The sequence below is a fragment of the Sturnira hondurensis genome, unplaced genomic scaffold (assembly GCF_014824575.4).
Source record: "Sturnira hondurensis isolate 20B ecotype Veracruz unplaced genomic scaffold, ASM1482457v3 Scaffold0009178, whole genome shotgun sequence".
Taxonomy (NCBI): Eukaryota; Metazoa; Chordata; class Mammalia; order Chiroptera; family Phyllostomidae; genus Sturnira; species Sturnira hondurensis.
The window spans coordinates 1,711,695-1,739,126 of record NW_028081809.1 but is presented as its reverse complement, the minus strand read 5'-3'; the positions used below and the strand labels follow the sequence as shown (position 1 = coordinate 1,739,126).

At 45.0% G+C, this 27,432-nt stretch overlaps 1 protein-coding gene across 11 annotated transcripts in view; it reads right to left on the bottom strand.

Annotated features, from left to right (window-relative positions):
- Positions 1-18,752: 18,752 nt before the first annotated feature.
- The window catches only part of CHST10 (carbohydrate sulfotransferase 10), a 29,320-nt gene continuing 20,640 nt past the window's right edge, over positions 18,753-27,432 (bottom strand). For 7 of the 11 annotated variants that reach the window (XM_037056770.1, XM_037056778.1, XM_037056769.1 and 4 more), the window contains 3 exons: positions 24,567-24,801; positions 21,192-21,297; positions 18,753-19,782 (listed from right to left, as the gene is read on the bottom strand). In XM_037056770.1, the coding sequence (XP_036912665.1) occupies positions 19,245-19,782; positions 21,192-21,297; positions 24,567-24,801 (879 nt within the window). In that variant the 3' untranslated portion in view covers positions 18,753-19,244. Of the gene's footprint in view, positions 19,783-21,191; positions 21,298-24,566; positions 24,802-25,277; positions 25,357-25,839; positions 25,966-27,432 lie in introns of those variants that run through there. The other 4 variants (XM_037056776.1, XM_037056775.1, XM_037056777.1 and 1 more) reach the window with 4 other exon arrangements.

The window sequence follows — 27,432 nt, the reverse complement described above, 5'->3', positions numbered from 1 at the left end:
GCCACTTTGGAGCATGGGTTTGGAATTCAGTCTTTCTGGGAACGGGGGGATTTCTGTATTTTGTGGAAGAGAATAGGTTGGAGCAGGGGAGACCTCAGCTCCCCCAAAGTGGAAACCCCGTTTACAAAAACCTCTTTCTTTTCTCACCTATTTCCATGTTATGCTTGTACGCTTGTCCAGCAGGCGGCTGGACCACAGGCTGCTTGGTTATCGAATCCGTATATGCTGGTAGGGGTTGAACAACACACAGTACATGGAAGCCTGATCCAGTTTGATTTGGGGGATAAATTTGGAAAAAAGCCAATACCCTAAAACTGCTTAATTTTTTCAAAATTATGAGAGGGACCATGAACCACTGGCACAGGCAGCTGGAAGATGTTAGTTGCATGGTACTCCCTTACCACCTGCTGCATGTGCCTGCCTCCTTCACGAAACTGTGAATTTGTGTGAGATGGTGATGTATCTTCCCAACACCTCACAGCACGCAGCCTGCCTTGTAGTTTATACCCAATAAACCTCTGCAGAACGAGTGCCTCACCTCTCTTACGCCCACAAAGCCTGCATGACCCTGTAGCACCTCGGCTGATTCCACTCAGTAGGACACTGGTGTCAGTGGATGAATAACTAAACCCTGAAGAATGGCCATACTGGGAACTTTCTTTATCAATCCACCCCTGATACCCCACTTCAAACACACATGTGCACACACTAGAATGTGTTGTGCTTTTGACTTTGAAGACTTGGAGGGCAGCAAGGAAATTGATTTGTTATCCAAGTGAGTTATGCTTAGTGATCCAGACAAAAGCATTTGCTGTCAATGATCTGATTTGTTTAACATCATAAACCATCTGGAGCAAGAGCTCTACCATGCTTATGTGCTAGGGAGCTGAGAAAGAGCCTCTTGGATCACGCCGAACAAACAATACAGCAACCCCTTCCTTGACAGTTGTCAAGATGGGTACTGGATGCCTAGGGGAATCAGACCCAAGGGCCTAGATCTGGGGTGTCAAACCCATTTTCACGGGGTGGGGGGCACATCAGCCTCCAGGGTGCCTTCAAAGGGTGAAATGTAGAGCTCTTTGCCCTTAGTTAAGAAGTAGCTACATTTATACAGTCCTAAAATTACATTTGGTCCTTTGAAGGCACCCTCGAGGCTGATGTGACCCCTGGTGAAAATGAATTTGACACCCTTGGCCTAGATGCTAGCTGGGATTGGTGACCCCAGCACACCAACGCACCAGCTCTGTAAGCAATAGTGCACCAAAGGCCAGGGTGAGCCGGCCCACAGCTCAGACCACAGAAAGCACATTCCGATGCTGCACTGAGCAGATGGAATACTACAGCATCTGTGTCAGCTTCCTGACCATCCCAAACTCTGGGGCCAAACGGGGAAGGTGTATGCACGCACCTGTGCCCAGACAGGTGCTTTGATGCTTCATCTCCTAATGTAGGGAGCACCCCTGTGCTGCTCCCAACTAATAGGAGTCAGTAACCCCCCAACTTCTTCCTCACTTCTCTTATTTTATGTTAAAAATAAAAATGAGGAAAGTGAGGCAGAGAGAGTTGGACTCAGGAAATTTGAATCCTGGCAATGGGTTTGGTGTCTTCTGCTCTTGTCCACACCACAGCATGCCCGGCTTCCTTCTCTCCTCATCGCCAGGACGCAGACACCTGCAGTGCCATTTGCAGTGGTGGCATGTTCTTGCCCTGGCCTCCCTTCATTCAACTTTCACCTGAAAGTTACCTCCTATGGAAATATTTTTACAAGTTCTTTTGTTTTCTACATTATTTTGGGTTCCTTAGTCTAACCTTATGATCTTCTACAAAAATAACCCATTTATCTTTGGCAATATTTAAATAATGTCTCTAATGTATGATAGTCATTTTTATAAGGGATAACCAATTGGTTAGTGTGAACAAGTAAAAGATGTCTTAGTCCATGATTTCTGGCAGGCCAATAAGGCTGAAATACCAGTCCAATGCACTAAATAAAAGATTATTATTGCATGTTCAGGCAGATAAAACTGAGGATCATCAGAAACATGTTGAAATACATTCAGATAACACATGTTAATTATGTTAGTGGCTATGAAATTTAGCAGCTCTCTTTGGTGTTCTGTCTAGGTATTAGAGCAATGTGTTTAAATATAAAGTAAGTCAGGGAAGTTGGTCGGATTACATGTATATATATTTATGCAGAGATAAAGGTGTCTATGAATTAATTACTAATCCTGAAATATTAGAATTGGGGGCACCTTCAAAGCCTGAAAGAAAAAAGTTTAAGTTTGCAATATTGCAAACAAACTTTAAATTGTTCCTACTCACAGATTCTAGAAGGTTTTAATTAAATTCATGCATTTATAAATTATCAACAATAAAATGAAGTCTCACAAAAATTTAGGTGTATAAAATTTTTCTTAAATTTCCATTTTATTGGAGAAGAAACAGAAAATAGAGAGGCTGGATGATCTGGCCAATGCTGAGCCTGGGGAGGAGACTGGGACAAAGGCCCGGTCCCAAGATTCCACTGGTTTATCAGGTTTGGAGTGCCATCTAGCTTTGACGCCAGGATCCCTTTGCAGAAAGGGGAGATTTAATTGATTTAGCAGAATAAACATCTTGGAGAAGATGACTTTAATTAATGTTGTGCTCTGTGTTTATACTTCCATAAAAAGTGAAAAATAAATAAACAAATAACATTGCCAGGCTGCTCCACTTCTACTGCAGGTAGTGTTTGATGTAGTCACTCTGAAACTGCTCGTCAGTGTTGATAAGGTGAACAAATGCATCTCTGTGGCCAAGCAATTCTATTCCTAGTGCCACCACACATGCACATGGTCATTCACCAAGTGACATGCACAAGAAATGTCCATAGCAGCACGATTTCCAACAGTGAAAGAAACCTGGAAATGATCCGAATGGCACGCATTTGCTGTATTCGGCTCTCGGAACACTGCAGAGGAATTCACAGAAACATCTCCAACTGTGCATGACAACACGGACACATCTTGAAAACATGCTGCCGAGAAAAATGAGCGCATACCCAAGTGGGCACTACAGTGGGATCTTGCTTATTAAAAGTTCAAAACCAGGAAAAATGAATCTAACCTCTTAGGAGTCAGGGTACAGTACCTGGGGTGAAATAGGGTGGCTTTTCAGGTGTTGGCAATGCTATTTCTTAATGTGGGTGCTGGTTCACGGGTGTGTTTACTCAATAAAAACTGAACAAGCTACAGATAGAGGATAGATAAATAAATAGATACAGGTTTATCAGAAACATGCGTCAGAGAGTCATCTGACTACTGTCATTGAACAAAAACAGAAGTGGAAAGAGAAAAAAGATTCAGGAGGAAAGAAAACAAAAAACCCCAGATGATCCGGAAATAATGGCTATTGTTTTTATACATGTGTAAATTCATTTACCAGTGTCCACATTTTAAATGTCCAAACCTACAGAGAATTTTTAAGAGTTTATTTGAGCCCAAACTGACAATTGCAGGAGAGCAAGATCTGACATGCTTGAGAGTGACAGTTTTGCAGTTTCTCGTATGCATTTGGAGTAAAGGAGGGAAGGGAAGGAAGATTATACATGGTGGGAGAAAGCAAGGTGGGGAACAGATTATGGGTAGTTAAGATTATGTTCCGTTGTGGGCAGTTAAGCTCTGGAAGAAGGGTTCTCACCATGGCTGGTGTGGCTCAGCGGATTGAGTGCTGGCCTGTGAACTGAAGGATCACTGGTTTGATTCCCAGTCAGGGCACATGCCTGGGTTATGGACTGGGTCCCCAGTTGGGGACATGTGAAAGGCAACCAATCAATGTTTCTGTCCCTCTCCTTCCACTCTCTCTGAAAATAAATAAAAAACATTTTTTAAATAAAAGGAAGATTCTTAAAAAAAGCATTTCAGAGCTGGGTTAACCTAGATACACAGAAACAAAGGAGAGGGCTTGCTTAAGACAACAATGAGCCTTTTACTAAAGAAGTTATGTGCCCGGGGAGTGACTACCCACCATGAACTGCCCAGTGCGTAATTTATGAACAGATCACTGTGCGAGGCTTCTTTAGGCAGAAATCCTTTGTGTCCACACTGTCAGCTAGTGAAGAGGTTTTCCTGCCCAGTCTCCGCAGCAGTGAGCTGACGTGGGGAAGCAGAGCCAACAGGTTCTGTGATGTGGGGACGATCTGAAAGCCCTGACAGTTCAAGCGACAAGTGTGACAAGTGGTCTCTGTCCCAGCAGTTCCTCCACCTTAGGTAGGCCAATGTGGGTTTTATCAAATAGATTTCTTTTGTACTCTTTTCTTGAATAATGGAGTTTTCCTTTTTTTTTTTTTGCCCTAGAAGAAATATGAGAATCTCTAAAGTAGAATTTTGTATTATTATTTTCCGATATTCAGAAGAGTTTATGTTGGTGCTAATGAAGCTCCAGTGTGATAACGATATTCATAGACCTGGCAAATGTTGAGGATGTACTAAAAATTCTACCTGCACATCAAGCATGGTAATGAAACATTAACATGGAACAATAGTTTAAAACTTAATTGGATTTCAGTGGTATTTTCTTTTATGTTTAAACATATTCTGACTCTAAACATAATCAGTGGTTACCTGAGTTATCGAACAAGGTGAGGAAAGACTGCCGGCTGTGCCTCGCGGTGGCCAGGGCAGTGGCAATCCCACTGCAAAGACACGGGCAGGCTTCCCTGACCTGCCAAGGACTGGTGTTACTCGATACTGCCTTCCCCATTGGGAAGGACAGGGGCATGTCCGGATTTCAGTCCCCCTTTCAAGGTTTCTGCTAGCCTCCCCACCCCACTTTGCCTGCTGGGTCTTGCATGTCATTCTCCTTGCCATTAGGGGGATTTTCAATCCCAGATTCTGCCTTCCTGAGGAGATAGTGCTAACCCATCTTGCTATTCTGTCTTCAACATCCAGCTACGCTGCTTCTTTCTCACCTTCCAAATTTGTCAAATCACACGTATATACTCCAACTGTTATTAGTGGAAAATGAGTTCTTGTGATGTCATGAGGAAAAGAATTTCCTGAGACCCACACAGGAGGTTGGGGATTTGTGGTAAACTTTATTGATGATGTAAAATAAGGGAGCCCCCCTCCTGACTTCCCAATGTCCCATCTCCATCTGTCCTACCTTAGAAAATGTCCAATCTTGTATTCAGAAGGGCCGGTATAAAGGTCACTGCCAAGAGTTACAGTTCAGTGTTAAACTACAGTCCAACCCAGCATCTGGCTATCTGAGCAGTGTTTCCAGCTGCAGTCCACTGCTGTGCTGTGGTTCAGGCGCCCTCCTGAAGCCTATGTGTGTAGTCCGCACATGGGTCACGCGACTACTAAGGCCACGTGGCTATGGAGAAAGGATATGCAAGTCCGTGGAGCCAGTGAGTATACTATCAAGGCTATGCATGCTGGAGAGCACTTCTCTGTTCCCCTTCGGTCAGATTAGCTTGGGCTTTTACGATCCCAGGTACTTTTTTCAAGATGACTAATCAACATCCCAAGTTTCTGTGGGCGTCTGATAGATCCGCCCATTACTTAGACTGACAGGCCTCTGTGGGAGGAGTGTTAATCCCCTTGGCAGAGCAAGGCTGTGATTCCCTGGGGTGTACAACTGTATAGCTTCCCAGCTAAGTAAGCAGGCCATGCTCCCCATTGTATTAAGCTGTGTCTAATTCCCTTTGTTCCTCTTTCCCTTCAATAATTAGCTAAACACTGAGGTTAACAGAACCACTACATAGGAAGTCTATTGAACTAAAGAACATTTACCAACCCATACATGAACTGATATGGTTTAATAACAGCTGAATGGAAGTCGGTGATAACTTTGTGAATGCTATAGAAATTTATTATGCACGTACATTTCATATTCACTTGAGCATTTCTGAATAAATACAGGTTAAAAAAGAGGTTGGGGGTAGTCAATAAGCCCTGTCTTGATTTAAAAAAAGCTCTCACTACCTCCTGCCAAGCAGGCATGTCTATATTTCTACATTACTACTTGTCATGGTTGTTGTTGTTGTTATTATTATTATTTGGTTTCTTGATACAGATTGGGGTCGCCTAAAATTTGGACAAAATTACCACAGGAGTCCAATATTTTCACAGCTGCTGGAAGTCTGCTCAAGTACAGTGATTTATTTTAGGCTATTTATTTCCATTATAAAAAATTATTTTCAAAGTTAAGGCAATGAGCCAGACTTCTGTTCCAGCATTAATTCTAATCAAGAAGGAAGGACCATTTGGCAGTGTAGGAGTGATGGGAACTGTGAGGAGTTTCCTGTCATGTCAGAGCGAATTACGGACAAGGTAAAGGAGGCTGACATTATTCGGTATGTGCCTTATGCCTTAAAAAGGCATACTTCATACTTTCCAGAGAAAAGATAATCACAAATTCATCATAAAACTTTATAAAAGAAATAAGATCATAAGCATACATTTCTGATAGTGCATTGTTAACTGAGGTCACAGTGGTGGGCATGGGGAGGAAGTTCAGATTATGTCCAGTCTCACAGGCTTCAGAGATTTGGCCTTTGTCTTGAGTGAGGTGGGATGCTATTGAAGGGTTTTGATTTGACTTATGGTTGAAAACATTCATACTGGCTGCTATGTCAGCTTATTATAGATTATTTTATCAGCTCAGTAATAAGACAAAACATTTTAAACCATACACTTATATTCTCCACCCCACCTTTTGTACTATTATGTCCTAGATTTTTTCTGAAAAAATTCTTTGCCTTCATTTTTGAAAACTATATTTGATGAGCACAGAATTCTATTTTGAAAGTTACTTTTTTCAGCACTTTAAAGATGTCATTCCATTTTTTTGGCTTGCATAATTTCTGATAAGAAGCCTGTGATTATGCCCTGGCTGGGTGGCTAAATTGGTTGGAGCATCATCCCATACACCAAAAGGTTGTGAGTTCGATACCTGCTTGAGGCACATATGGGAGGCAACCAATCAATGTTTCTCTCTCACATTGATGTTTTTCTCTCTCTCAAAAAAAATCAATAAAAACATACCCTCACATGAGGATTTAAAAAATAAATATGTGATCATTCTTATTTTTGTTCCCCTTTATGTATGTCCTTTTATTCTTCTAATTGCTCTTAAACTTTTCTATCACTTTTTTTTTTTTAGAAATTTTATGTGTCTTAGAGTGGTTTTCTTTGTGTTTACCCTTTTTGGAATTTAGTGTGCTTGCTAGACTGGTGGGTATATAGTTAAAATCAAATTCGAGGGGTTAGGGGCCATTATTTCTTCAAATATATGTTTCTATCCTTTTTCTCCTTTGGTATTCCAATGACATGAATGGTAGACTATTTGATATTGTCACATAAGTCATGGAGAGCCTGATCCCTTGTTTTCACCCTTTTGTCTTTCCATGCTTCATGGTGGATAGTTAATAATTGCTGTCTATTGCTACGTCTTTACGTTCACTAATCTTTTCTCCTTCAGGGTCTAATCTACAATTTCTTTTTCCCATCTGGTGATTTTTTAAAATTTCCAGATGTTGGTTTTAATCTCTACAGATTCCATTATGTTCTTTTATACATTTTCCACTTCTCCCCTTCCTGTATTAATATTTACCTTTAAATACTTAAACATCATTATAATAATTATTTTAATGTCCTTTTTCTGCCAATTTTGTCATTTCTGGTTCTGCTTCCATTGTCTGATTTTTCTCCTAGTTAAGAGTCACTTATTTTCTGTTTCAGGGCATAACTAACCATTCTTTTTTTAAAAAAGATTTTATTTATTAACTTTTAGAGTGAGGGGAAGGGAAGGAGAAAGAGAGGGAGAGAAACATGAATGAGTGAGACATACATCAACAGGTTGCATCTTGCGTGCCCCCAACTGGGGACCTGACCTGCAACCCAGGTATGTGCCCTGACTGGGAATCAAACTGGGGACATTTCAGTTTACAGGCCGGCACTCAATCCACTGAGACACACCAGGTAGGGCCACATCTAGCAATTCTTAATTGGATGCTGGAAATTGTAATTTTTGCTTTGATGAGCACCTGAATTTTGTTTTTTTTTTTTTAAGGTATAGAGTATTGCCCTGGCCAGTGTGACTAAGTTGGTTGGTCATCCCATAACTGAAAGGTATTGGGTTTGATTCCTGGTCAGGGCACATACATACCTAGGTTGCAGGTTCAACCCCTGGTCCAGGTGCATACAATTCCTGGTCCAGGCCATCTGGGCATGTCTGGGAGGCAACCAATTGATGTTTATCTCTCTCCCTTCCTCTCTCTAAAGGCAATGAAAAAAATGACCTTGGGTGAGGATTTTTTAAAAAGTGTGGCCATTGTTCTGGTAGCAGGTTAAGTTACTTTCAGTCCCTTTTGAGACTTCTTTTAAGATTTGTCATGATGGATCTAGGGATACCTTTATTTTAGGGATAGAATAGCCCCACTTGTAAGCTGTGGCTCTTTTTGGGCTCTCTACTTAGTACCTGGATGATTAAGGAGAACTTTTATTCTGGGTAATGGTGGGCCTACATAATTCCTAGGTCTGTGTGACCTCTGGGAACCATTAAGCTCATTGTTCTCTGATCTCTACTTGCTCTGCCTGATGGAGTCTTATCCTGCACATCACATTATTCAGGAAAGACTCAAGGGGACACCCATGCAAATTTCTTTTTTTTAATGATTTTATTTATTTATTTATCTTTAGAGGGGAAGGAGAGAGGGAGAGAAACATCAATGTATGGTTGCCTTTCGTGCATCCCCTGCTGGGAGTTGGCCTGCAGGGAACTGGCCTGCAACCCAGGCATGTGCCCTGACTGGAAATTGAACCACGATCCTCTGGTTCGCAGGCCCGCACTCAATCCACTGAGCTACACCAGCCAGGGCTCCATGCAAATTTCTGTAGCTCTTTCTGTCTTTAATTTTGTATCTCTCTCTCTCTTGTATTCTGTACCACAGCTTCCAGTTGCTTGTTCTCCAATCTCTGCTTCCTAAGCTTAGAGAATTCTACCTTCTGTTTGGGACCCATTCGCTGCGTAGGTCCAGAACGTGCCTCCAGACAGAAAGATGGAGTACATAGTTGAAGTGTCATGTGGATAAATAGATAGAATTTGGAATGCATAGAATAATAGGAAGTAAACTATCCCACATACTCAGTATTTATTATGGAAATAAAAACAATTCTCCCACTCTTAAGATCAATATAAATTTAAACTGGGTAATAAGTGAAATAAACGCATGGAAGAAAACTACTAAAGCAAACAGCTTTTCTGGCCCCAGGAATTCCAAAGGGAAAGAAATTGGTATTTTAAGTTTTCCACAGGCTCTTCATTTAACAGGATTAATTTAAAACTATTCCAGCGCACTGCAGTGGGCATTAAGAACAATAGTCAACTTGTGCCATGTGGGAAAGATGACTTGCCTGGGAATAAATAAACATGGATTCCAGTATTTATTATAGCTGTTGCTATGTAATTTGGGGGTGCAGTTTCCTCATCTACAAATGAGGCAATGGCCAGTGTTCTATCTAATCCCCAGAGCTGTTTTCAGGATCCAATGAGCTAGTGTACATGAAAGTGATACATAAAATATAAAGGGTCAGATAGAAGGATTGCCATCATTAGAATGACCAAAATTATATCAAGGTTGGGAGTAATTTAAACCATCTATAGTGGGTGCTCCCAGTTAGGAGAGGCCAGTCAGATTACGTGTCATGAACACAGCAGAGGTCACAGAATTGACCCTTCCACAAGGAGAGCCTGAGCAGAGCATGGATAAGCACCCCAGAGCCGGATTGCTCACCCAGTCTGCTGGCTCTCTTCTTTTAGACTGTGATAGGAGAAATGCATTATAATTAGCTGACGTCCAATTATCAGCCTGATTAGAGGTGCCTGCTGGGGAGATCAGCCCCTCTGGTGTAGGTTCCTGCTGTATCTGTCACAGTTACTTTGTTCCTGGATAATCAAGGGCTGACTGTGGTCTTGTTTCCACCTTGATGTTTGTTTTTCTGCAAGTTGACTTCCACCTGGTCACCTGGAAATTGGAAGTAGCCTGTGCTATAGGGTGAGGCAGGGCATACCTCCCAGACCTTGCTGTTTGCCACATACTACATAAATGCTATACTATGCCAGGGAGTGAGGGAGTGTCTTCACCGCGCATGCCTGCCATCTTCAGCAAGGGAGCAGGAAAATGCTATGACTGTTTGCACTTGCCCGCCCCAGCCAGGAGTGGGAAATGCCGCAACTGCCTGTGCAGGCAGAAGCATGCCACATCCAAGCTCACCCCCGTGTTAGCAGGGCAAGTGGAAAACAAACATGGCATCCGCCAGCGCCTGCGTCTCCAGAAAGAGTTTCAACTGTCCACCGCTCTTCCAGAAGGTGCTTTAATATCAGCAAATGAATATCCTTCATATATACATTAGGTGCTTCTCAAATTTCTGCTTTTGTGCTGGATCCTGGGGTTAGTGAGACCTCAGCAAGCCCTTTCAAAGGAGAATCTCGGTTTCCTGTTGCCCTTTGGGCCCCTTAGACATCAGTCCCCTTGGTTTTCTAAGCCAGATGTTTTGGGCTCTCATCTCACTGGTGGAGATTCCAAGTGTTGGGGTGCCTGATGTAGGCCATAGACCACTTGCTCTTCTGGGCGATGCACCAGACTAGAGAGATCCCTCCCTATTGAGTGTCACCCCACCAGGGATGGGGTTGTTTTTGGTGCGAACAAGTCTCTGCCTCTCCCACTCATCTCGATGCGGTTCTCTTCTGTCATGAAGGAGCAAGTTCATCTAGTTTTCAGATCTTTTTCAGAGGGAACCAATTCATAAAATGTAGCTATAATTAAAGATCCACGAGAGGAGCTGAGTTCAAGGTCTCCTGTGCTGCTACTTTGGACCCATCCCCAAGATTTTGTTCTTTAAATCAGTCATAGGATTCATAGGATTCATGCAGTATAAAAATAAGGCGTGAAAAAAAAGAAAGAAAGAAAATAAGGTGTGAAAACACCCCAACAATCTGTGACACAGTGAGCAGGAAATGGTGTGGGTTTCTGTGGAACTACCAGTCATTCTTAAAGCTCGAAACTTGTGGCCAAAAGCAGAAACAAGCAATCATTGGTGTTCCTGGAGTTATTGGTGAAACAGTATGAGGATGTTGATTGGACAAAAGCTCTGTGGCCTTTTTCCACACTGGAGCTCATTGAAACCGAGCCTGTACAGCACTACAATGGAAATTTCTCTGAACCATTCCTTTCCATACTTTCCTGGTAAATCTTCTTTACAGAGTAGTTCTTAAATATATAACTACATTTCATATACCGCCAGGCTATTTGTTTCCATTCTCCCGAATCATCTGGTGAAAAAGCAAGCAATGGGTGGTGGGGGGAGGCATAAAACAAACCTACTCATTCTGCATCATCTGCATTCACGGCTCTCTCTGGGCCTGGTACCCACTTCTCAGCTCCCTCACTGCACTCCTTCTGACTCATTGTTTAAAGGACCACACCCACCATGGCCTCTGCCGGTGGCTACATGTGGGTTCCTACCTACATTTTTATTTCTTATTTTTTAAGATATTTATTCATTTTTTAATTTATAGGGGAAGGGAGGAAAAAGGAGAGGGAGAGAAACATTGATGTGTAAGAGAAACATTGATGGATTGCCTCTCATAGGTGTCCCAACCAGGGCCCGAGCCCACAACCCAGGCCTGTTCCCTGACTGGGAATTGAACCCGGGAACTTTCACTTTGCACAATCACACCCAGTCAACTGAGCCACGCCAACTAGGGCAATACCTCCATTTTTAAAAGCTATCTTCTATTAATACTGAGAAGGCAGAAACAATGGGATGCTGTGGCTTTCCTGCATGGGAGACAATGATCTCATGTAACAGAGGTTGAAGTTTGTCGTTGGAGTGTGCACATGATGGATAACAGGGAAAGCAAGATACCAGTAAATGAATAGAGTACAAAACTTTTAAAGAATGAAAACAAAGGGATTCACATAAAAACAAAGCATACAATTTATGTTTGCCAAGAATGGAAGTGGTAGGCTTACTGAAATTAACCTGTACATGTGTGTCTGTGTACAGATAGACACACATGTACATACACAGATATATGCATATATATCTCGCACAAAACTTTTTCTGCATATCTTTTTTTATTCCTTACCCTAGGACATTTTTAAAAAATGCTTTTAGAGAGATAGGGAGAGAGAGGAAGGGAGAGCGAAAAACACTGATGTGAGAAAGAATCATTGATTGGTTGCTTCCCATAGGCTCCTGGACCTGGGATCAAACCCACAACCTAGGAATGTGCCCTGTCTAGGTTGTGGGTTTGACACTCCAACCAAATGAGTCACACCACCCAGGGCTCAATTGACTACTATGTCTATGTAGATTACTATGTTTTCTGGGTTCTTATTAAGCAAAAAGTTTATTCTGTAGAATAATTCTAAGTTCACACAATTGTTGAATAGAAAAATTACTCATGCCTGGGTTTTGTTGATGCTGATAAGTGTGAAATTGTGGACAGGTATTGAGAAAGACTTTTTTAATAAAACTCCCACCAAACCCCTGAAGAGTGTGTGTTCAGGCGGAGGCAGTGGAGCCCTGTGTGGTAGACAGCTGCTTTCTGCACCGCAGGCAGAGACAGCCCTTGGCAAACAGAATACTGCCCATGGCAGTTCCCCATCGCTTTCAGAACAAGACAGAGAGAGTTATCTTGAATCGTTCCAACTATCACTGGGGCAAGTTTCAGCATTAGTAAAATCATGGTGAAGGCTTTCGAAGACCAAAACAAGGGGTTACAGATTTGAAACTAACCACTAGCACAACCAAAAAACGAACAAACAGATGAAAAACCCTTCAGGCGTTAGCAGCCTTTTACTAAGAATTATCTTCTGGGAAGGAAATCTTCTACTGTTTGTATTTAGGGCTTGTGATTTAATGAAATCAACACAACTTCATTTTCCACAGCTCCAAGATTGTTGGCAAGCTCTCTGTAGACTTAGTTTGCTTTCCTACTCTCTAGCTTTTCCATAGAGAAAACCTGACCATGTTTGTTCTGGGCCTAATTTCAGTACAGTAGTGTTTTGTACTGTCATCAGAGCCTTCAGCTCTAAGACTATCTTAGTGAGTTTCCTCGTTCACAGGAAGGGAATGTGGGTTTAGTGGGCACTAACATAGGAAGCAGCGCCCCCGGGAGGAGGATGGTGGAACAACTCTGGCTGAAAAGCTGCAACTGGACAGGTTGCAAGGGGCGGCCCCAGGATCCCTTACCTTGTGCAGCATCTTCTTTGATGTCCCCAACCATAAAATAGGTATTCTCACTTCTGCCATCCTATTTCTCTTCTCATACTTGGAAGCGTACATAATGCCATGTAGTTCAGAGGTCCCTGACACTTTTCTCCTCAAGAACCAGTTTTGATTTATCCAAAATTTCATGCATTTCCACAATTGGCTATTTTGAAGATCAGTGAGAGATACCACAATTGGAGTGGTGAAAATTGTAAAACATCAGAAAATTAAATGAAAGTAACCATGAGGTTTCATGTAGTTTTTGTTGAGGGGCAGGGGAGGAGGAAACAGACTGTCCCCGCTGCTTTCCAGAGCAGGTCCCGAGGCCTCCCAGCTCTCCTGGCCTGGGTGGTCACTTGTGGGAGCCCGCCAGGCCGCAGGGGACCAAGGACAGAGTCCCCCACTGTGAAAATGGTGGAGGGACTTGGTTTCTGGTCCCCGGAGCCGGCGGGTATCTTGACATCTTCCAGACCTTCTCCTTCTCAGCCTTGAAGGAAAGAACAAGATCTTGGCATATGCGTCATGTTCCAAGGAAATGATAGTAATGAGGACACTGTTATCTTTGGGCTAATGTTCTCAGGATATGAGAACATCTTGCCCTCTTGATAGCTTTTGGGAGTGTACAAACTTTTGTAAAACAACATTGTTCTCAGGCCACTGCAGTTCTGCATATAAGCCAGCAGTTCCTTGAATAAAGTTGCCATTTGCCAGCAGAGCTTATGGTCCTCTCCATTCTTTTAAGTCCCTCGCCTCACCTCGCGACCACCCTTGCTGCTGCGGGCAGCGGCAGTCACTGGCCCCAAAGTCTACAGGTTTGGTTACTATGTCGAATATCTACTGACCAAATAAAGACTAGAATGCATCACTGTGGATTTTCTTACCCTTCCAGTCTGTAGACAATTGTGCAGTGGGACTGCTATGCATAGTTCTTTAGCTTCACTCTCTATGTAACTTGAAGGTTGGTTCTAGTATTTTTGCCCTTTATAAACTTCTTTAAAATAATTACATTGGTTTATCCTTTTATTAAATGATATCTGTCTATGACCACCAATTTCATGCTTAGGTATCTACCCAAATGAAATATATATATGCAAAGACTTGAATGTATATGCTCATATCAGCATGATTATAAGAGCCAAACACTTTAAACAATCCAAATACACATGAAATGGTGAATAAATAAACAAAATGTGATATTTCCACAGGATGGAATACCCACTCAGCAGTAAAAGGAATGAAATATTGACACATGACAATATGGATGAACCTAAAAGACTGCTAAGGGAAAGAAGCCATACTGAAGAATTTACACAGTGTGATTCCATTTATGTGAAACCTCTGTTAAAGGCAAAACTATAGAGACAGAAAGATCAGTGCTGTGACCTGAATTGAGCTGCCAAGTGTTCTCAGATCACTGTGCTAACATGTACAGGAAACAGAAGTTCTGAAGTGTATCTGAAGTGTTACTTTACAAGATGAAAGTGCAAACTGTTATTATTCTTTTACATAGGGCACTTTCCTAAGGGAAAAGGCAAAGCACACCCTATAAGAGCATACATTTAGAAACTGGGCCCTGGCTGGTGTGGCTCAGTGGATTGAGCACAGGCCTGTGAAGCAAAGGGTTGCCTGTTCGATTCCCAGTCAGGGCACATGCCTGGGTTGCAGGCCAGGTCCCCAGTAGGGGACACATGAGAGGCAACCACATATTGATGTTTCCCTCCCTTTCTTTCTCCCTCATTTCCCTTTTCCCTAAAAATAAATAAATAAAATATTTTTAAAAGAAACGAAACTGGCTTCTCTATGTGTGTGTGTACGTCCCTTTTTTTAGCACCCCTCTTCTCAAGCATTGGGGTGGGGTAGAAGCAGTGCCCACCAATTCCTACTCCGCAGTCAAGTGCAGGCATCTGGAGAGGAAGGAAATGTAATGGCTGCTGCAGCCATGCCAAGGTGTGCCGTAGATGTGCAACCAAGGGGGTCAGTGAGAGTCCCTGTAAAAAACCACTGTTCTCAATGACTATACCTAGTTGATTCAACATTCATGGAGCACCTACTGTGTTCAGGACCTGGAGCTACAGTAATATATGGGAAAAGTCCCTAACCTTGAGAGTCACATACTCTTGGGTGGGAGGAGGGGAAGTGGCTGCTTTGGGGTAAAGGAGAGCAGGAAATATGAGGAGGTATCTATTCTAAAAATTCTTTCCAATAATAGATAACTGACCTGAAGCTTCCTTGCAGTGAGAACAGGATTTAGGTTTATTTAATCCAATGTTCTGTTGGCTATCACAAGCCCTGAGACTTGCAGGACAATGATGACCTAGCTTATCTGCCTTGACATAGATGGACAGGACTGGGGAGGCAGACTCTGCTCTCCTTGAAATTCCTCTGTGCCAAAAGGTTGAAGACTGTGGCCCAATTCCACAACTGGCCCATCATTATGTCCCCAGCACTCTGTACTCTTTACCATGAGATCCTTGGACATGATGGGGCTATAAAGTGGAAAAATCCCTGCCTACAAGGAACAGACCATTGTATTGTTATGTGTGCAAGAAATAATTTTATTGTTTAAGTTACGGAAATCTTCATGTTTATTTGTTAGAGCAGCTAATGTTACCTAATAAACAAATTTTGTATTTGATACTGGTGCTGCAGCTACAGAAACATAAAATACCTGAAAGTATAGTGGTTAGGAGCTGGCAAAAAGAGAGAAGAAAGAGAAGAAAAAAAAAGAAAAGAAAGAGATTGAAATGAAGGAAAGAAGAAAGGAAGGGAGGGATGGAGGGAACTGGAAAGATTGAGCATTATGTTGTTATGTGGTGGAGAAACATTGAGTGAAACTGTCATAATATGAATAACAAAGAACAAACAGACTGCTAGAGAAGAGGCAAAATGGTAATGTGTGTTATACTCCCAATCCAGGCCTTGTCTTATATGCCTTCAAGGCAACTGCTATTAAGTTTACAGGGAAACTGGCTTGGGAGCAAAGAAGAAAATTGTAATTCCTGCTCTCTACCCCTTCCATCTTCCCAGTCAGTGTACCTGTCACTTCCCATGAGTCTGCCGTTCTGCTTAGCTCTGGATCCTCACAGCCCTGGTGTAGGGCTTGAAAAAGGTACCTTGAACAACTTAATGTTCGTCAAACAGGTGGTAAGGCTTCCTCTGATTCATATTTACCATATTTCCCCCCTTCCAATCCAGGTTTCTGCTCTTCCCCGCTTGTGGAGATTTCAGTTGAACAGTCATGCTGGGGTTTAGAGTGGGAAGCAGGGTCGGGGGACCAACATCCCTGAGGACCCCTCTGGGACCCCTCCCCACTCAGAGGCTCTGGCTCCCAGGACCCTGAGAGGGACGCTGCCTGGGTCCCTCACACCTCTCATGGCTGGCAAACTGCAACATCTGTGTGTGCAGTCAGCCACTGTGCACATCAAATCTCATCTCAGCTCCAGACATGTCCCTGTAATGGTTTTCAACACGAGACCAATAAAACTAACATGTGTAGACAAGCCTAGTAAGTCAATCCAATGTTAAATTTGTAAATTTAGGAACAGCCCTCCATGCCTTAAGATATCTTCTTGGATGCAGAGTTGCTTTTTATGCTTCTTTCAAATCTAGGCTTAATGTTACTCCTGAGTTCTCACCTAGACATTTCCCATCCGCCACCCCCTCTAGCTGCCCATCTCCTTACTGGAGGTGTCTCTGCCTGGGGAACAAGCTGTGAGCCCTGACCCTTGGTGACACCTCAGCCCCAAACCCATCTTCATGCCCCATTCGTGGGGGCCCTCCAGCCCCACCCCTTTGGCAGGTCCAAGGTCAGCTGAGAAGGCTCGGGGCTGAGGATAGCTCCTGGAATAGGCACGGGCACAGGTTGAGACAGCTGCTCAGAAGACACCTGCCAGGCAGGGGAGGTCTCCACTGTAGGCAGAGTGTTCATTTCTAGGAAGGAACCAGCCAGGTTAGTTCCAGGTGGCATTTGTCAAGCTCTCTCTGCACAGCAGCAAGGGGAAAATCTGCCTGCAGCGGCAGGAGAATGGGCACCTACTCTTAAGGCCCAAGGGAGGAAGTGGAGTTTGGAGACTGAAGGCAGTGAATGACTTCAGCGGAGGGTGACTGTGGTGGGGCAGTTGCGGGGGACAGGAGTCACAGGGCAGGGGTGGCAGTGGGGAACAAATGCTTTGGACGTGCTATGAAATGTCCAGATGTTCTGGTGGCGATCCCTACTTGCTTGGCAAAATTGGTTAGGAAAACGACCAAATGCAAAGAAAAATGACCTAAATCTAAAAGCCAGAGGGCTATGGGACATGTGGGACCCAACTTCCCAACCCTTATTTCAGAAAAAAAAGCTATTAAAAAAATTAGGACTAAATTTAAGGCCTTAAGTTCAAATATAGCATTCACAGTTATATTTCAAATATAAAGGAGGTAATCAATTAGCTGACTAGGTGTGAAATGACTTTAACAAGACTTCATAGAAAAATAACTCATATCTTTCACGTGCCAACTGAGCATGGCAGGCTGCCACGCTGGCCGCCCTGCGGCAACGCAGCTGCGGCAGGCTCACTTGAGCCTTCCCTTCGGTGGCCCGTCACCAGCTGCCATCTGAGCACTCCTGCACTCCCCCGCCCCCGTTGCCAGGCCTTGGGAACCATGCATGGCTGAGAGAACCCTCCCTGGAAGGGCAGCACATGTCAGATTTGGACATATTTTTTATTTTAATTTACTTTCACATTTACAGACTCAGGCAGCCCTTCTGAAAAAGGGAAGGTTGAGGTTGCCTAGAAGAAAAGCTGGGCTCATGGGCATTTGGGACTTGTCACAGGGAAACAATCCCATATCTCAAGGGCTCTCGGGGTCAGAAGGCACCTGACAGAGTGGCCGTGGCTTGCTCCTCAGTGCCTGGAAGATGTATTACTGGAGGCTGCCTCAGCCCAGGATTTTATTGCTGGTGAACCTCACTATCCAACTCAGAGTCCAGGGTGATGGCACCATCAAAAACAGGTCCAGTGGCGAGCAGCTGGCTGAGTTGAGACTGAAAGGAGTCAACTGCACTGACTGCAATGCTGCCCTGCTGGCCTTCAGCCCCAGGGGAGGGCCCTGGAGGAGAAAGGAATAAAAGTCTTCATTGCCCATCCAGACAGGACAAAGACGAAGAGGGACAACAATCAGGACGGGCATGCCCAAATCCACAGCAGCCTGAGCTCCAGAACCCAACCAGCTTTCCCTTTTCCCATGCCACTTAAGGCCCCCAAAGACGTTCGCTTTCTCAGGTGGAAAGAACAGACACTCCCCTCACTGTCCAAAATTATATCTCTAGGGCTGAATGAGATAATCACTTGGCTGGCAGAGGCTCAGAAATATGGACTGGTAGTACACAGGCATGTATTCTGAAAAGATAGGCTGCCAAAAAGTGCCCTTGGGTCACCCCTGAATGTCACAGGAAGAAGACAGTCATGGAAAGAATGGTTTACTTCTATGATTATAGCAGTGCCAAGATGAATGCCAGGGGTGTAATTTTATTACACAGATTTGGGCCTGTATTAACCCCTGCAATTTCTGCACAACATAATCTTTTCACGTTTCCCGAAAGTGCTGTGTGCTGCTCCTGTGACCCCCCATTTAGGCGACCTCCACCATCTGGGGGAGCTGCGGGCACCCTGCCTCCTTGACAGCTGAGGGAAAGGACTCCTAGTGACATATAACTTTTCCTCCTGGTCTTCAGACTGCAAACGTATAGTTCTTTTCCCTAAGGAGAGCAAACACCTACTGGCATCGGTAGGGAGTGGGGGACGAAGGCCCTCAGTGCACCTGCTGTTCAAACTGCGCCATCACGGTCAGGGTGCAGCTTCATCGGCCGAGGCGCCCGCGGCCCACCACCGACACAGGAGTCTTCAGGAGGGTGATGGAGGAAGCATCATCCCTGTGCTCAGGTCTCCATCTGCTTAGCCTCTGGTCTAACAAGGGTATCTGAATTCACAGTCCTACACATTAGTTTAGCAAAAAATCTGGCTTCTGATACCCAAAGAGCTTAAAGTCCCCTTGGAAACGGGCATACAGGCGGCGGATGTCCCGCTTGCTGATGCCCAGGAAGTAGCGCTCCACCTTGGTTCTGTTATACACGGTGATGCCCGGAGGGATGGTGGGGTATGACACCAGGTGGTCTATGCCAGCCTCCCTTAAGATGTAAGGAGCGTCGTCCTCCAGGGTCTCATGGTGACCAATCACACTGTATGTTATCTCACAGGGTGCACACAGTTCTACATACGTCACCCAGTGAATAATGTGGTCCCCAAACTGAAGGTCCAGCCATCTGTGGTTGGGATCGCCCAGGTAGCGCACAAAATCTTCAAACTGGATGCCCCGGGTCTCTGTCCGGTTCCTCCTGTATTTCCTGATGATGCCGGGGGCAATCTCGTGCCTGTACCAAGGCTCAAAGCGGGGATTGTGAACAAATTTATCCTTAAAAGCAGAAATCAGTCTTTCGAAGGGATCTCTTACAATAAAAAACTTGAAGTAGGTTTTCAAGCTAAAAAAAAAATGAAGAGAACCAAGAGGTTAGGCGGATGCTGTTGGTGCCGGTTGTGAGGGAGGCAGGAGTGGACACTGACAGCGGAACAGCAGCCGCCGGGTCCTGAACCCCTGCCCGATTAAGGGGTGCCTCCTCCTTAATCCACTCCAACACCACCCGTTTGTAGCCCCGGCTTCTGCTGAGAGAGGCAGGCTCAGTCCAAGGCCACACTACCACCCCCCCACCCTTGGGGGGACACAGTAAAACCATCTATTTAACCTATTTTTTGTTTTACTTGGATATTTCAAAACTTTAAGAATGTTTAAAAGTTTTGCCTTTGAGCAGAAAATCCTAAGGGCAGGAATTCTGAATGAGTTAGAACAGCTGAGGCCAGAGAAAGTTACTTTATGTATCTCTAAAGATTCAATCCAAAATTGCCGGGGCCAACAAAAATGTGAAGATGTGGTAGGAGAAGAGGGAGAAGGAAGCTTCAGGCTCCAGCTGGCAGGAGAGGCGGCCTGGGAGACCTGCGGGAGAGGCAATAGTGGCACCAGGGAGCAAAGGACCTGCAGCAGTGACTGCGATGACAAAACAGTGAGGACACTGTTGTCATAAGCGTGCTTACTCCAGGCCAGAAACTGCTCCCCGTGCTCCCAGGACTTGACTCATTTCCTCTCATAAAAGCCACAAGACATAGGGGCTCAGGAAGGTTAACAGGACAGCCCTGGCCTGGATGCTGGCTCTGGCATTTAGCACCTGCAAACTGAAGGGTTGGTAGGGGTTGGGAAGATGCGAAACCAGGGCTGGAACCAATGAGAAGGTGTTGAAGAGTGAGAGAGAGCAAAGTTCAGCTGGTCCCTGACTTTCTTATCCCTCCTAAACATCATCGTATGGGGCCATTTCATAACTCATAAAGAGAACTTTTCAATTTATTAGCTAATTTGTAAAAGCCAGTGCCCATCCTTGCTGTGCCTGCTGGTGTCGGTCTCCCAGTCTGTGCTAGGTCTGGTCCACATCAGCACTCCTGGGGCAGTGACCGTGGAAGCAGGGATAACACTTGCGGGAAAAATGAAAAAGTAAGTGGGGTTTCCCTGCAACCTAAACCCATTTCTTATGAAATAATGATCGTATTTAGTAAGAAGTCCATAAAATTGAACATACTCAAAGCAAAACAAAATCGACCACTCATTTCTATTAGGAAAATGATATAACAACCTTCATCTTAATGGGCTATACAAAGGTAAGGGCGGACAGTAGTTCGGAAATTCTCATCAGACTTCTGAGTGTAAGTGCACTGAACTCCGGACACACAGACAGGCAACTTGCTGCCTCTCGACCACACAAGGAGTCCTTGGGACACAGGGCAAGCATGGAACGGGGCCAGGGGTTTTACCAAAATGCCCCTCTCCACAGAAACCTGTTCCTACCGCTTCTGAATTTCTGCGTTGCTGAAGGAGGAAAGACGAGGGAGGCCATTCTTCTCATGGTCGTGAACCACGTTTTCAGGGATCTCTTCAATGGAAGGAAAGGCTCCTGGGACGTAAACAAGGGAAAAATTGTGTTGACCATCTCGGTGCTACCTTTAGAGAAGATTTCTGTCTCTTGACTTGAACCCACGTTCCCCACAAGACACACCCCAAAACCAGGACGAGGCCTTTGAATTCCAACTAAGATGACTTCACACGGCAAGATGAGAGTGGGGGGAAAGCTTTTAGTAATCTGTAAGCCAATTAGAGGGAACAGACAAGTTAGGAGGAGGAAGGTAAGGGAGGGAGCAAAGAATGGAAAGAAGGACAACACCTATCCCTGGAACGCACTGGAATTGGGTTAAATCTGCCATGACCAACAGATCGCTGTGGGCTGACAGAGTCCCTGAGACCAACACCACTCATTCTACCATGAAACTGGGGACATGCCAGCACAGCAGGACCGTGAAACACACCGTTTACACCCATAGCACAGTTACGGGCCAATTATGCGGGGAGGCAAGGTGCTCCCAGGACCATATCCCTGAGCCTAAGGTGCTTCCTAGGTTATAGGGAACCTGTCCGCATGGCAGTGGCAAATGTAGCCCAGCCCCTGATTTGGAAAACCAGCGGGAGGGAGGAGGCACACAAGAACTGAGCCCACAGATCAGTTTTCCCATGGGGAACCAGGCCTGCATTGTACCTAGGCTGCTTTAAGGCTTGCTTTTGCTAAAACTCCCTCACCCTAAATTGAGGCAGAAACGTTTACTGCATATCTTGAAAGTAACTTCCTGAAGTCTGTGGTAAACCTCCCAAGGATGGAGTGTAACCAGTTCAACCACCTTTCCCCTTGCATTTGTAACATCCTTTTCTTGTAATTAGCAACATCTTCTCCTTTGTTATCTGTAAAAGGTAATCACCTACAGTGAACCTGTGCATAGTAAATGAGGACCATCCTTGATGTAATGCTTCTAGAAAAGCAATAAAAGCCTGTCCAGGGGGGCTGGGGCCCTCTCTCTCACCCACAGAGTGGCCATGCCATCCCTTTTCTCCACATGACTTCTGCAGTCCGTGTGAATTTGTTCATCACAGCCACACCACATGGACTCTGCCGGCCGGAGTCGAATCACTAGGGAAACTCACAGGACCCCAGACAGCAAGTGGCACAGATGCTTAGTGTGGGAATGAAGTTAGTGTCATGGGAGTGACATCAGACACTGAAGCAAGGATCCGGGAGGATAAGGAGCAACTAAGAAAACAAGAGGATGCAGAGCTGCAGTGCTGGAAGGCAGGCCGATGAATGTGATGGTGGGGGGCACCCTTAGGTTGGTGAGTTGGGCAGTTTTTATTCTTTTCTCATCTTAGACAATGAAAATAAAGTATCACTATCTGAGCTCCCACCCAAGTCTCTGCAAACCTTTACTTCCATCCTTGTGTTAATCCTGTCATGTTAACTTGGAGTCCAGCAGGGAAGAATCTGTCGGACCACCTGAGCAGTGGCCACTGTGCTGTCTCTTCAGTTCAGTCCTGCCCCACAGGTTTGAGCACCAGCCCGGAACTGTATGCTAACTGCTGTGAATGGCTCTAAAATGTGCAAGACTGTGAAGTGAACCAACTCTGTGGATTTGTACATGGACCTGCTCAGGTACCTGTCCCCATGCAGGTGCATCTAGGGCCAGCAGAAGTCAGCCACAAGGACCACCTGTTTCTCTACAACAGGTGTACCTTCTTTTATTGCACTTCACAGATGCTGCGTCTTTTTACAAACTGAATTTTTGTAAATTGAAGGTGAGACCCTCCACCAACGAGATTATGACTTGCTTCACTGCAATACTTATTTTATTGCAGTGGTCTGGAATGGCACCCACAGGATCTCTGAGGTGTGCCTCTATGTCACCTGGCAAACCTACTCCTGTTTTTGTCCTGCCCTTGGAAGCGAGTGTACTTCTTTAAACACTAATGCTTTTCATACGGTGGTGGCAGATTTCTAAGACTCATGCATTTGTTGTTTTAAATTTGATTTGTAACCTTATTCCACAAAGTCAAAATTTCAATATGCTATCAGACTGCTCAAACACATTCATTATATACCAGAAAATGAGGCAAGTGTCTACCTCCCTCCCCGGTCCCCCAACCAACCAATGAAAAGGCCAAATGGCAACAAACTGACCACTGAGAACATGGCAGCAGCAGAGACCCAGAGACCCAGGAGGACAGAGACCCAGACCACCCTCCGCAGGGGTCCCAGGTCTGGTTCTTCATCCAGAAGTTGCACTGATGTCAACCGGACCCATGCTTTGTTCAAAGTTGAGTGTGACAGAGCCCATAATGACCTGGGGTCCATTCAGAGTTAGGTGGGGTTTAAACTAATAAACACGGTGTGTGAAAAGAGTAGTGAATAAGCAAAAACTATAATGAATGAGGTCACTTTTCAATGATCGAATGTTTTCAAGAACACATCAGATTTCCTGAAACAGATCAGTTAAATACTCTGAATATAAATGCTTGGTGTAAAGTGGAGACCCTCTTTACCCACCCGAGTGGCACAGAATGCTGTCTGGGGGGAAGGAGACCCCCACACCCACTGGCAGGGCTCCTCTCCCAGGCACTGAGGTATGGGCCCTTCTCACTACAGGAGGGACAGCTATGGGGGTAGCTTCCTGGCGGCTCAGTGAACATGGGGCCTTGACTAATGAGGACAGAGCCGGTGACTAGTAAGAATCAGTGCTATGAATCTGAACAGGAATCAGGGATCCACTGGGTGGGCAGGCTGCCTGAGGTGGGTACTCTTCTGTGGAAAGCATGGCCTTGGCAGTGGCCTTTTAAAAATAAACAGTATCTAAATTAACCCCACCGACTTCCTTTCTGAGTGCACCCAAATGAAATTTTATTGGAATACAGCCATACTTACTTACTGACCTGCTGTCTGGGGCTGTTTTACACCGCGTAATAGAGCGCGCACGGCTGAGACCCTGTGTGGCTCTCCCATCGCTTCGCACGGCGGCAACACACGTGTTCCTGTAGCAGATACAGGCTCACTGCCTAATGACCGTAATGTTTTGCTACTGAATAGCAAAACATCAAAATAATCTACACTCCATTGTACCTTAAAGATGGAAGGTTTTAAGTCCACTTTTCACCACCAACTTTTAAAGTACAACACTAGTAGGAAAAACACAACAGAGAACTGTCTGAAAGGTTACCAGCCCCTTAGGAGCGGTCCCTTCCTGTGGCTCCTTTCTACCTCCTTCTGTCCCCCCACCCAGGTCACGGTGACTTTCCCACGGCAAACCCTGAGGTCTCTCATGTGGGGCAGACCACAGGCACAGCACGCACCATTTAACACGATCAGCACTTTCTTCCACTGGGTGTTGCCTACTTTGGGAGTCTGGCAGAAAAGGATCTTGTACTTGTCACAGACAAATATTCGGTCCAGGACAAACTTGGACACTGCGGTGTGTGACAGGTTCTTCAGGGCCTCATCCCTGCAGACATTTCGGATGAGCTCCAGGCGCTCCGTATAGACCAGGGGCTGAACAAGCTGCCTGTCTGAAAGCATCTTCCCAGTCGGCTGCAGGTAACAGGGAGGCAAAGGGGCACGAAGGCTTCATTAGTACAAGACAGGAGGCCCCTCAGGAGGCCCTGCTCCCTGGCCTCATGCTGGCACACACCTCTGCCTATCACAGACACGAGCAGGGCCCTGTGGACCTGATTCACCTCCACGTTCAATCAGAGACAGCAAACTCTCTTGTTCCTTCATCCTCAGCTTGGACAAACTGAGGGGTGGGAGGTGGCCTGTCTGCTGGTCACTTTGCTGATGAATGATGACCCATAATTTCCTGGAAACTGTAGGATGCTTCTCACTCGGGGTTTCAGTGAGGGCCAGTTTCTGCTGCCTTCATTCTCTCTAGCATCTCCTTCCATGTGACTGTGAGTGTGCATATGTGGACTGTATCTACGGCTGGCTGTCTCCACACAGGGTGACTTTTGAAACTAGTCTGGTGTAACAGTATATCTGGTTTATTAAGTAAAAAAAAAAAAGAAAACCTCAGGTCATTCAGCATGTTTTGCAAATGCAGAAACCATGACTCCGTTTCCCCAGTGAAAAGCATACGGTGGTGTTTCTCTGTAAAGGTAGTTAAGGAGAGGGGGCGGGGGGCGTTGCTTGGCAGTCCTGTCAGTCTTACTGCAGTTCAGCCACCGGGAGCAAACATGGGAGCAAACGCGGGAGCACACCAGCACTAGTTTGTTCTCGAAGGAGTTATCAGACCAGGTGCGAAAACCCTGTGAACTGTGGGGTGAAGGCTCTGATGCCAGAAACCTATGCCCACCGGGAAAGTGGGCCTAAAATCCGAGCAGGGGCAGGTGTGCTGGAAGACCCAATGAGCTTGGGACCACGAGGACAGCTGTGAGCTCAGCCTGCAGCTAGGTTTCTGAGCCTGGGATCCAAGCTACGTAAGAGTGGGAAACTGTAATGGGGAACTATAACCCACCCCAAGATTCTTTTGACATTATCCTGTAAGTGCTGACTCTAATACATAGCTTGTAGATAAACAGCGTGTTTATATAAGAATCCTAAAAACTAACTTCAAAAGATACAGACACTGACCTTCACGCATCCCAGCTCCAGGAGATTTGCTGACCTTCAACCATGGATCCAGAATGACATGAAGTTGAGATGACATGAAGCTGGGATGGCTAAACCAGGATGACACACACCGGACCGTCACTTGCCCTATCAGAATGGACTGTGCTCGTCTGCACGTAGAGAACTTGCAACCCCCTCCCCTGATCTCTCTGTTCTGTTCCCCTCTCCCTCCTTATAAACACCTCTGGCTCCACTGAGAGGTGGAGATGGGCTTTAAGACATGAGTCCCCCATCTTCCATGTGGCCGGCATCTGCAAATAAGCCACTTTCCTTTACATCAGCACCTGCCTCTTGAGTGCTGCCTTTCGTAGCAGCAGGCAGCCGGACTTGGGTTCGGTTACAGCTACACAAGGGAAGGGCTATACTTCTTTTATTCTATGATGCCGCCATTTTTGAAGTGCTAGTTCTGACTCCACTGAGTTATCTAGAATAGGTCTCCAAATAGTTTTTTGCCTCCTCAGAAACACAGTATACAGGAGGCATAACTTCTAGCCCATGTGCAGCTAAGACAGGGCCTCTGTTGCCTTCACACAGAACTCGAATGAAAATACTTGAGTCACACCTCTTCCCACAAAATTATTTTTTTAAAGATTTTATTTATTCATTTTTAGAGAGAGGAGAAAGGAGGAAGAAAGAGAGGGAGAGAAACATCAATGTGTGGTTGCCTCTCCAGCACCCCCCACCTGGGACTTGGCCCACAACCCAGGCATGTGCCTTGACTGGGAATCAAACCGGAGACCCTCTGGTTTGCAGAGCAGCACTCAATCACCTGAAGCACACCAGCCAGGGCCCCACAAAATTCTTGAGCAGAGGCTTCATTGTATTCTGGCATCAAAACAGCAGAGAAGTCAACCCCCCGCCCCCCACTGCCATTTCTTTGTAGCCAATGCATTTTTAATACCTGGGTGGCTTGTAGCATTTTTCCTTTTATGATTCTATCACTTTCATCACTTTGCCAGGATATCTCAGTGCATGTCTCTTCACTGATTTTGCCTGGAAAACAACAGCCCTTTCTGCCTGTATCCTTGGCTCAGGAAATGTGCTCTCCTAAGGACATTTGGGTGGGTGGGCTTTATGTGAGACAGAGAGGAAAGGTCACGTTAAGTTAGGAGGTGCTCCAGCATTCACCCACAGCAGTACACTTCTGGTACAATATGGCTGCCCCAAAATGCTGCCCTTCTCCTTAACCTGCATTAGAGAAACATAATTGTATCTACCCTGGGGAAATAGAGTCACAGACCATATAAAACCTAAATAAACAGTTTTTAAAAAGGAAATATACAAAAGTTAATGTTCTTTTCTTTCAATTTTGGGTGTTTCTTTAAAACACACAAGTATGTATTACTTCATAAAAAAGTTGATTTAAAAATACTGGCTAGGGATGTGGGCACATATAAAGACTTCTAGAAAGTTCTAGAAAAGTCTACAAAGTGATCTGCAGATTAATTCTGCTACATTTGGGTATTTTATGTACCCAAAGGAGGCTCCACAAAATAAGCACATCATTTTTCTCTTTTTTCAGCACTATCTTCTACAAACCTCCACAAGAGCCCT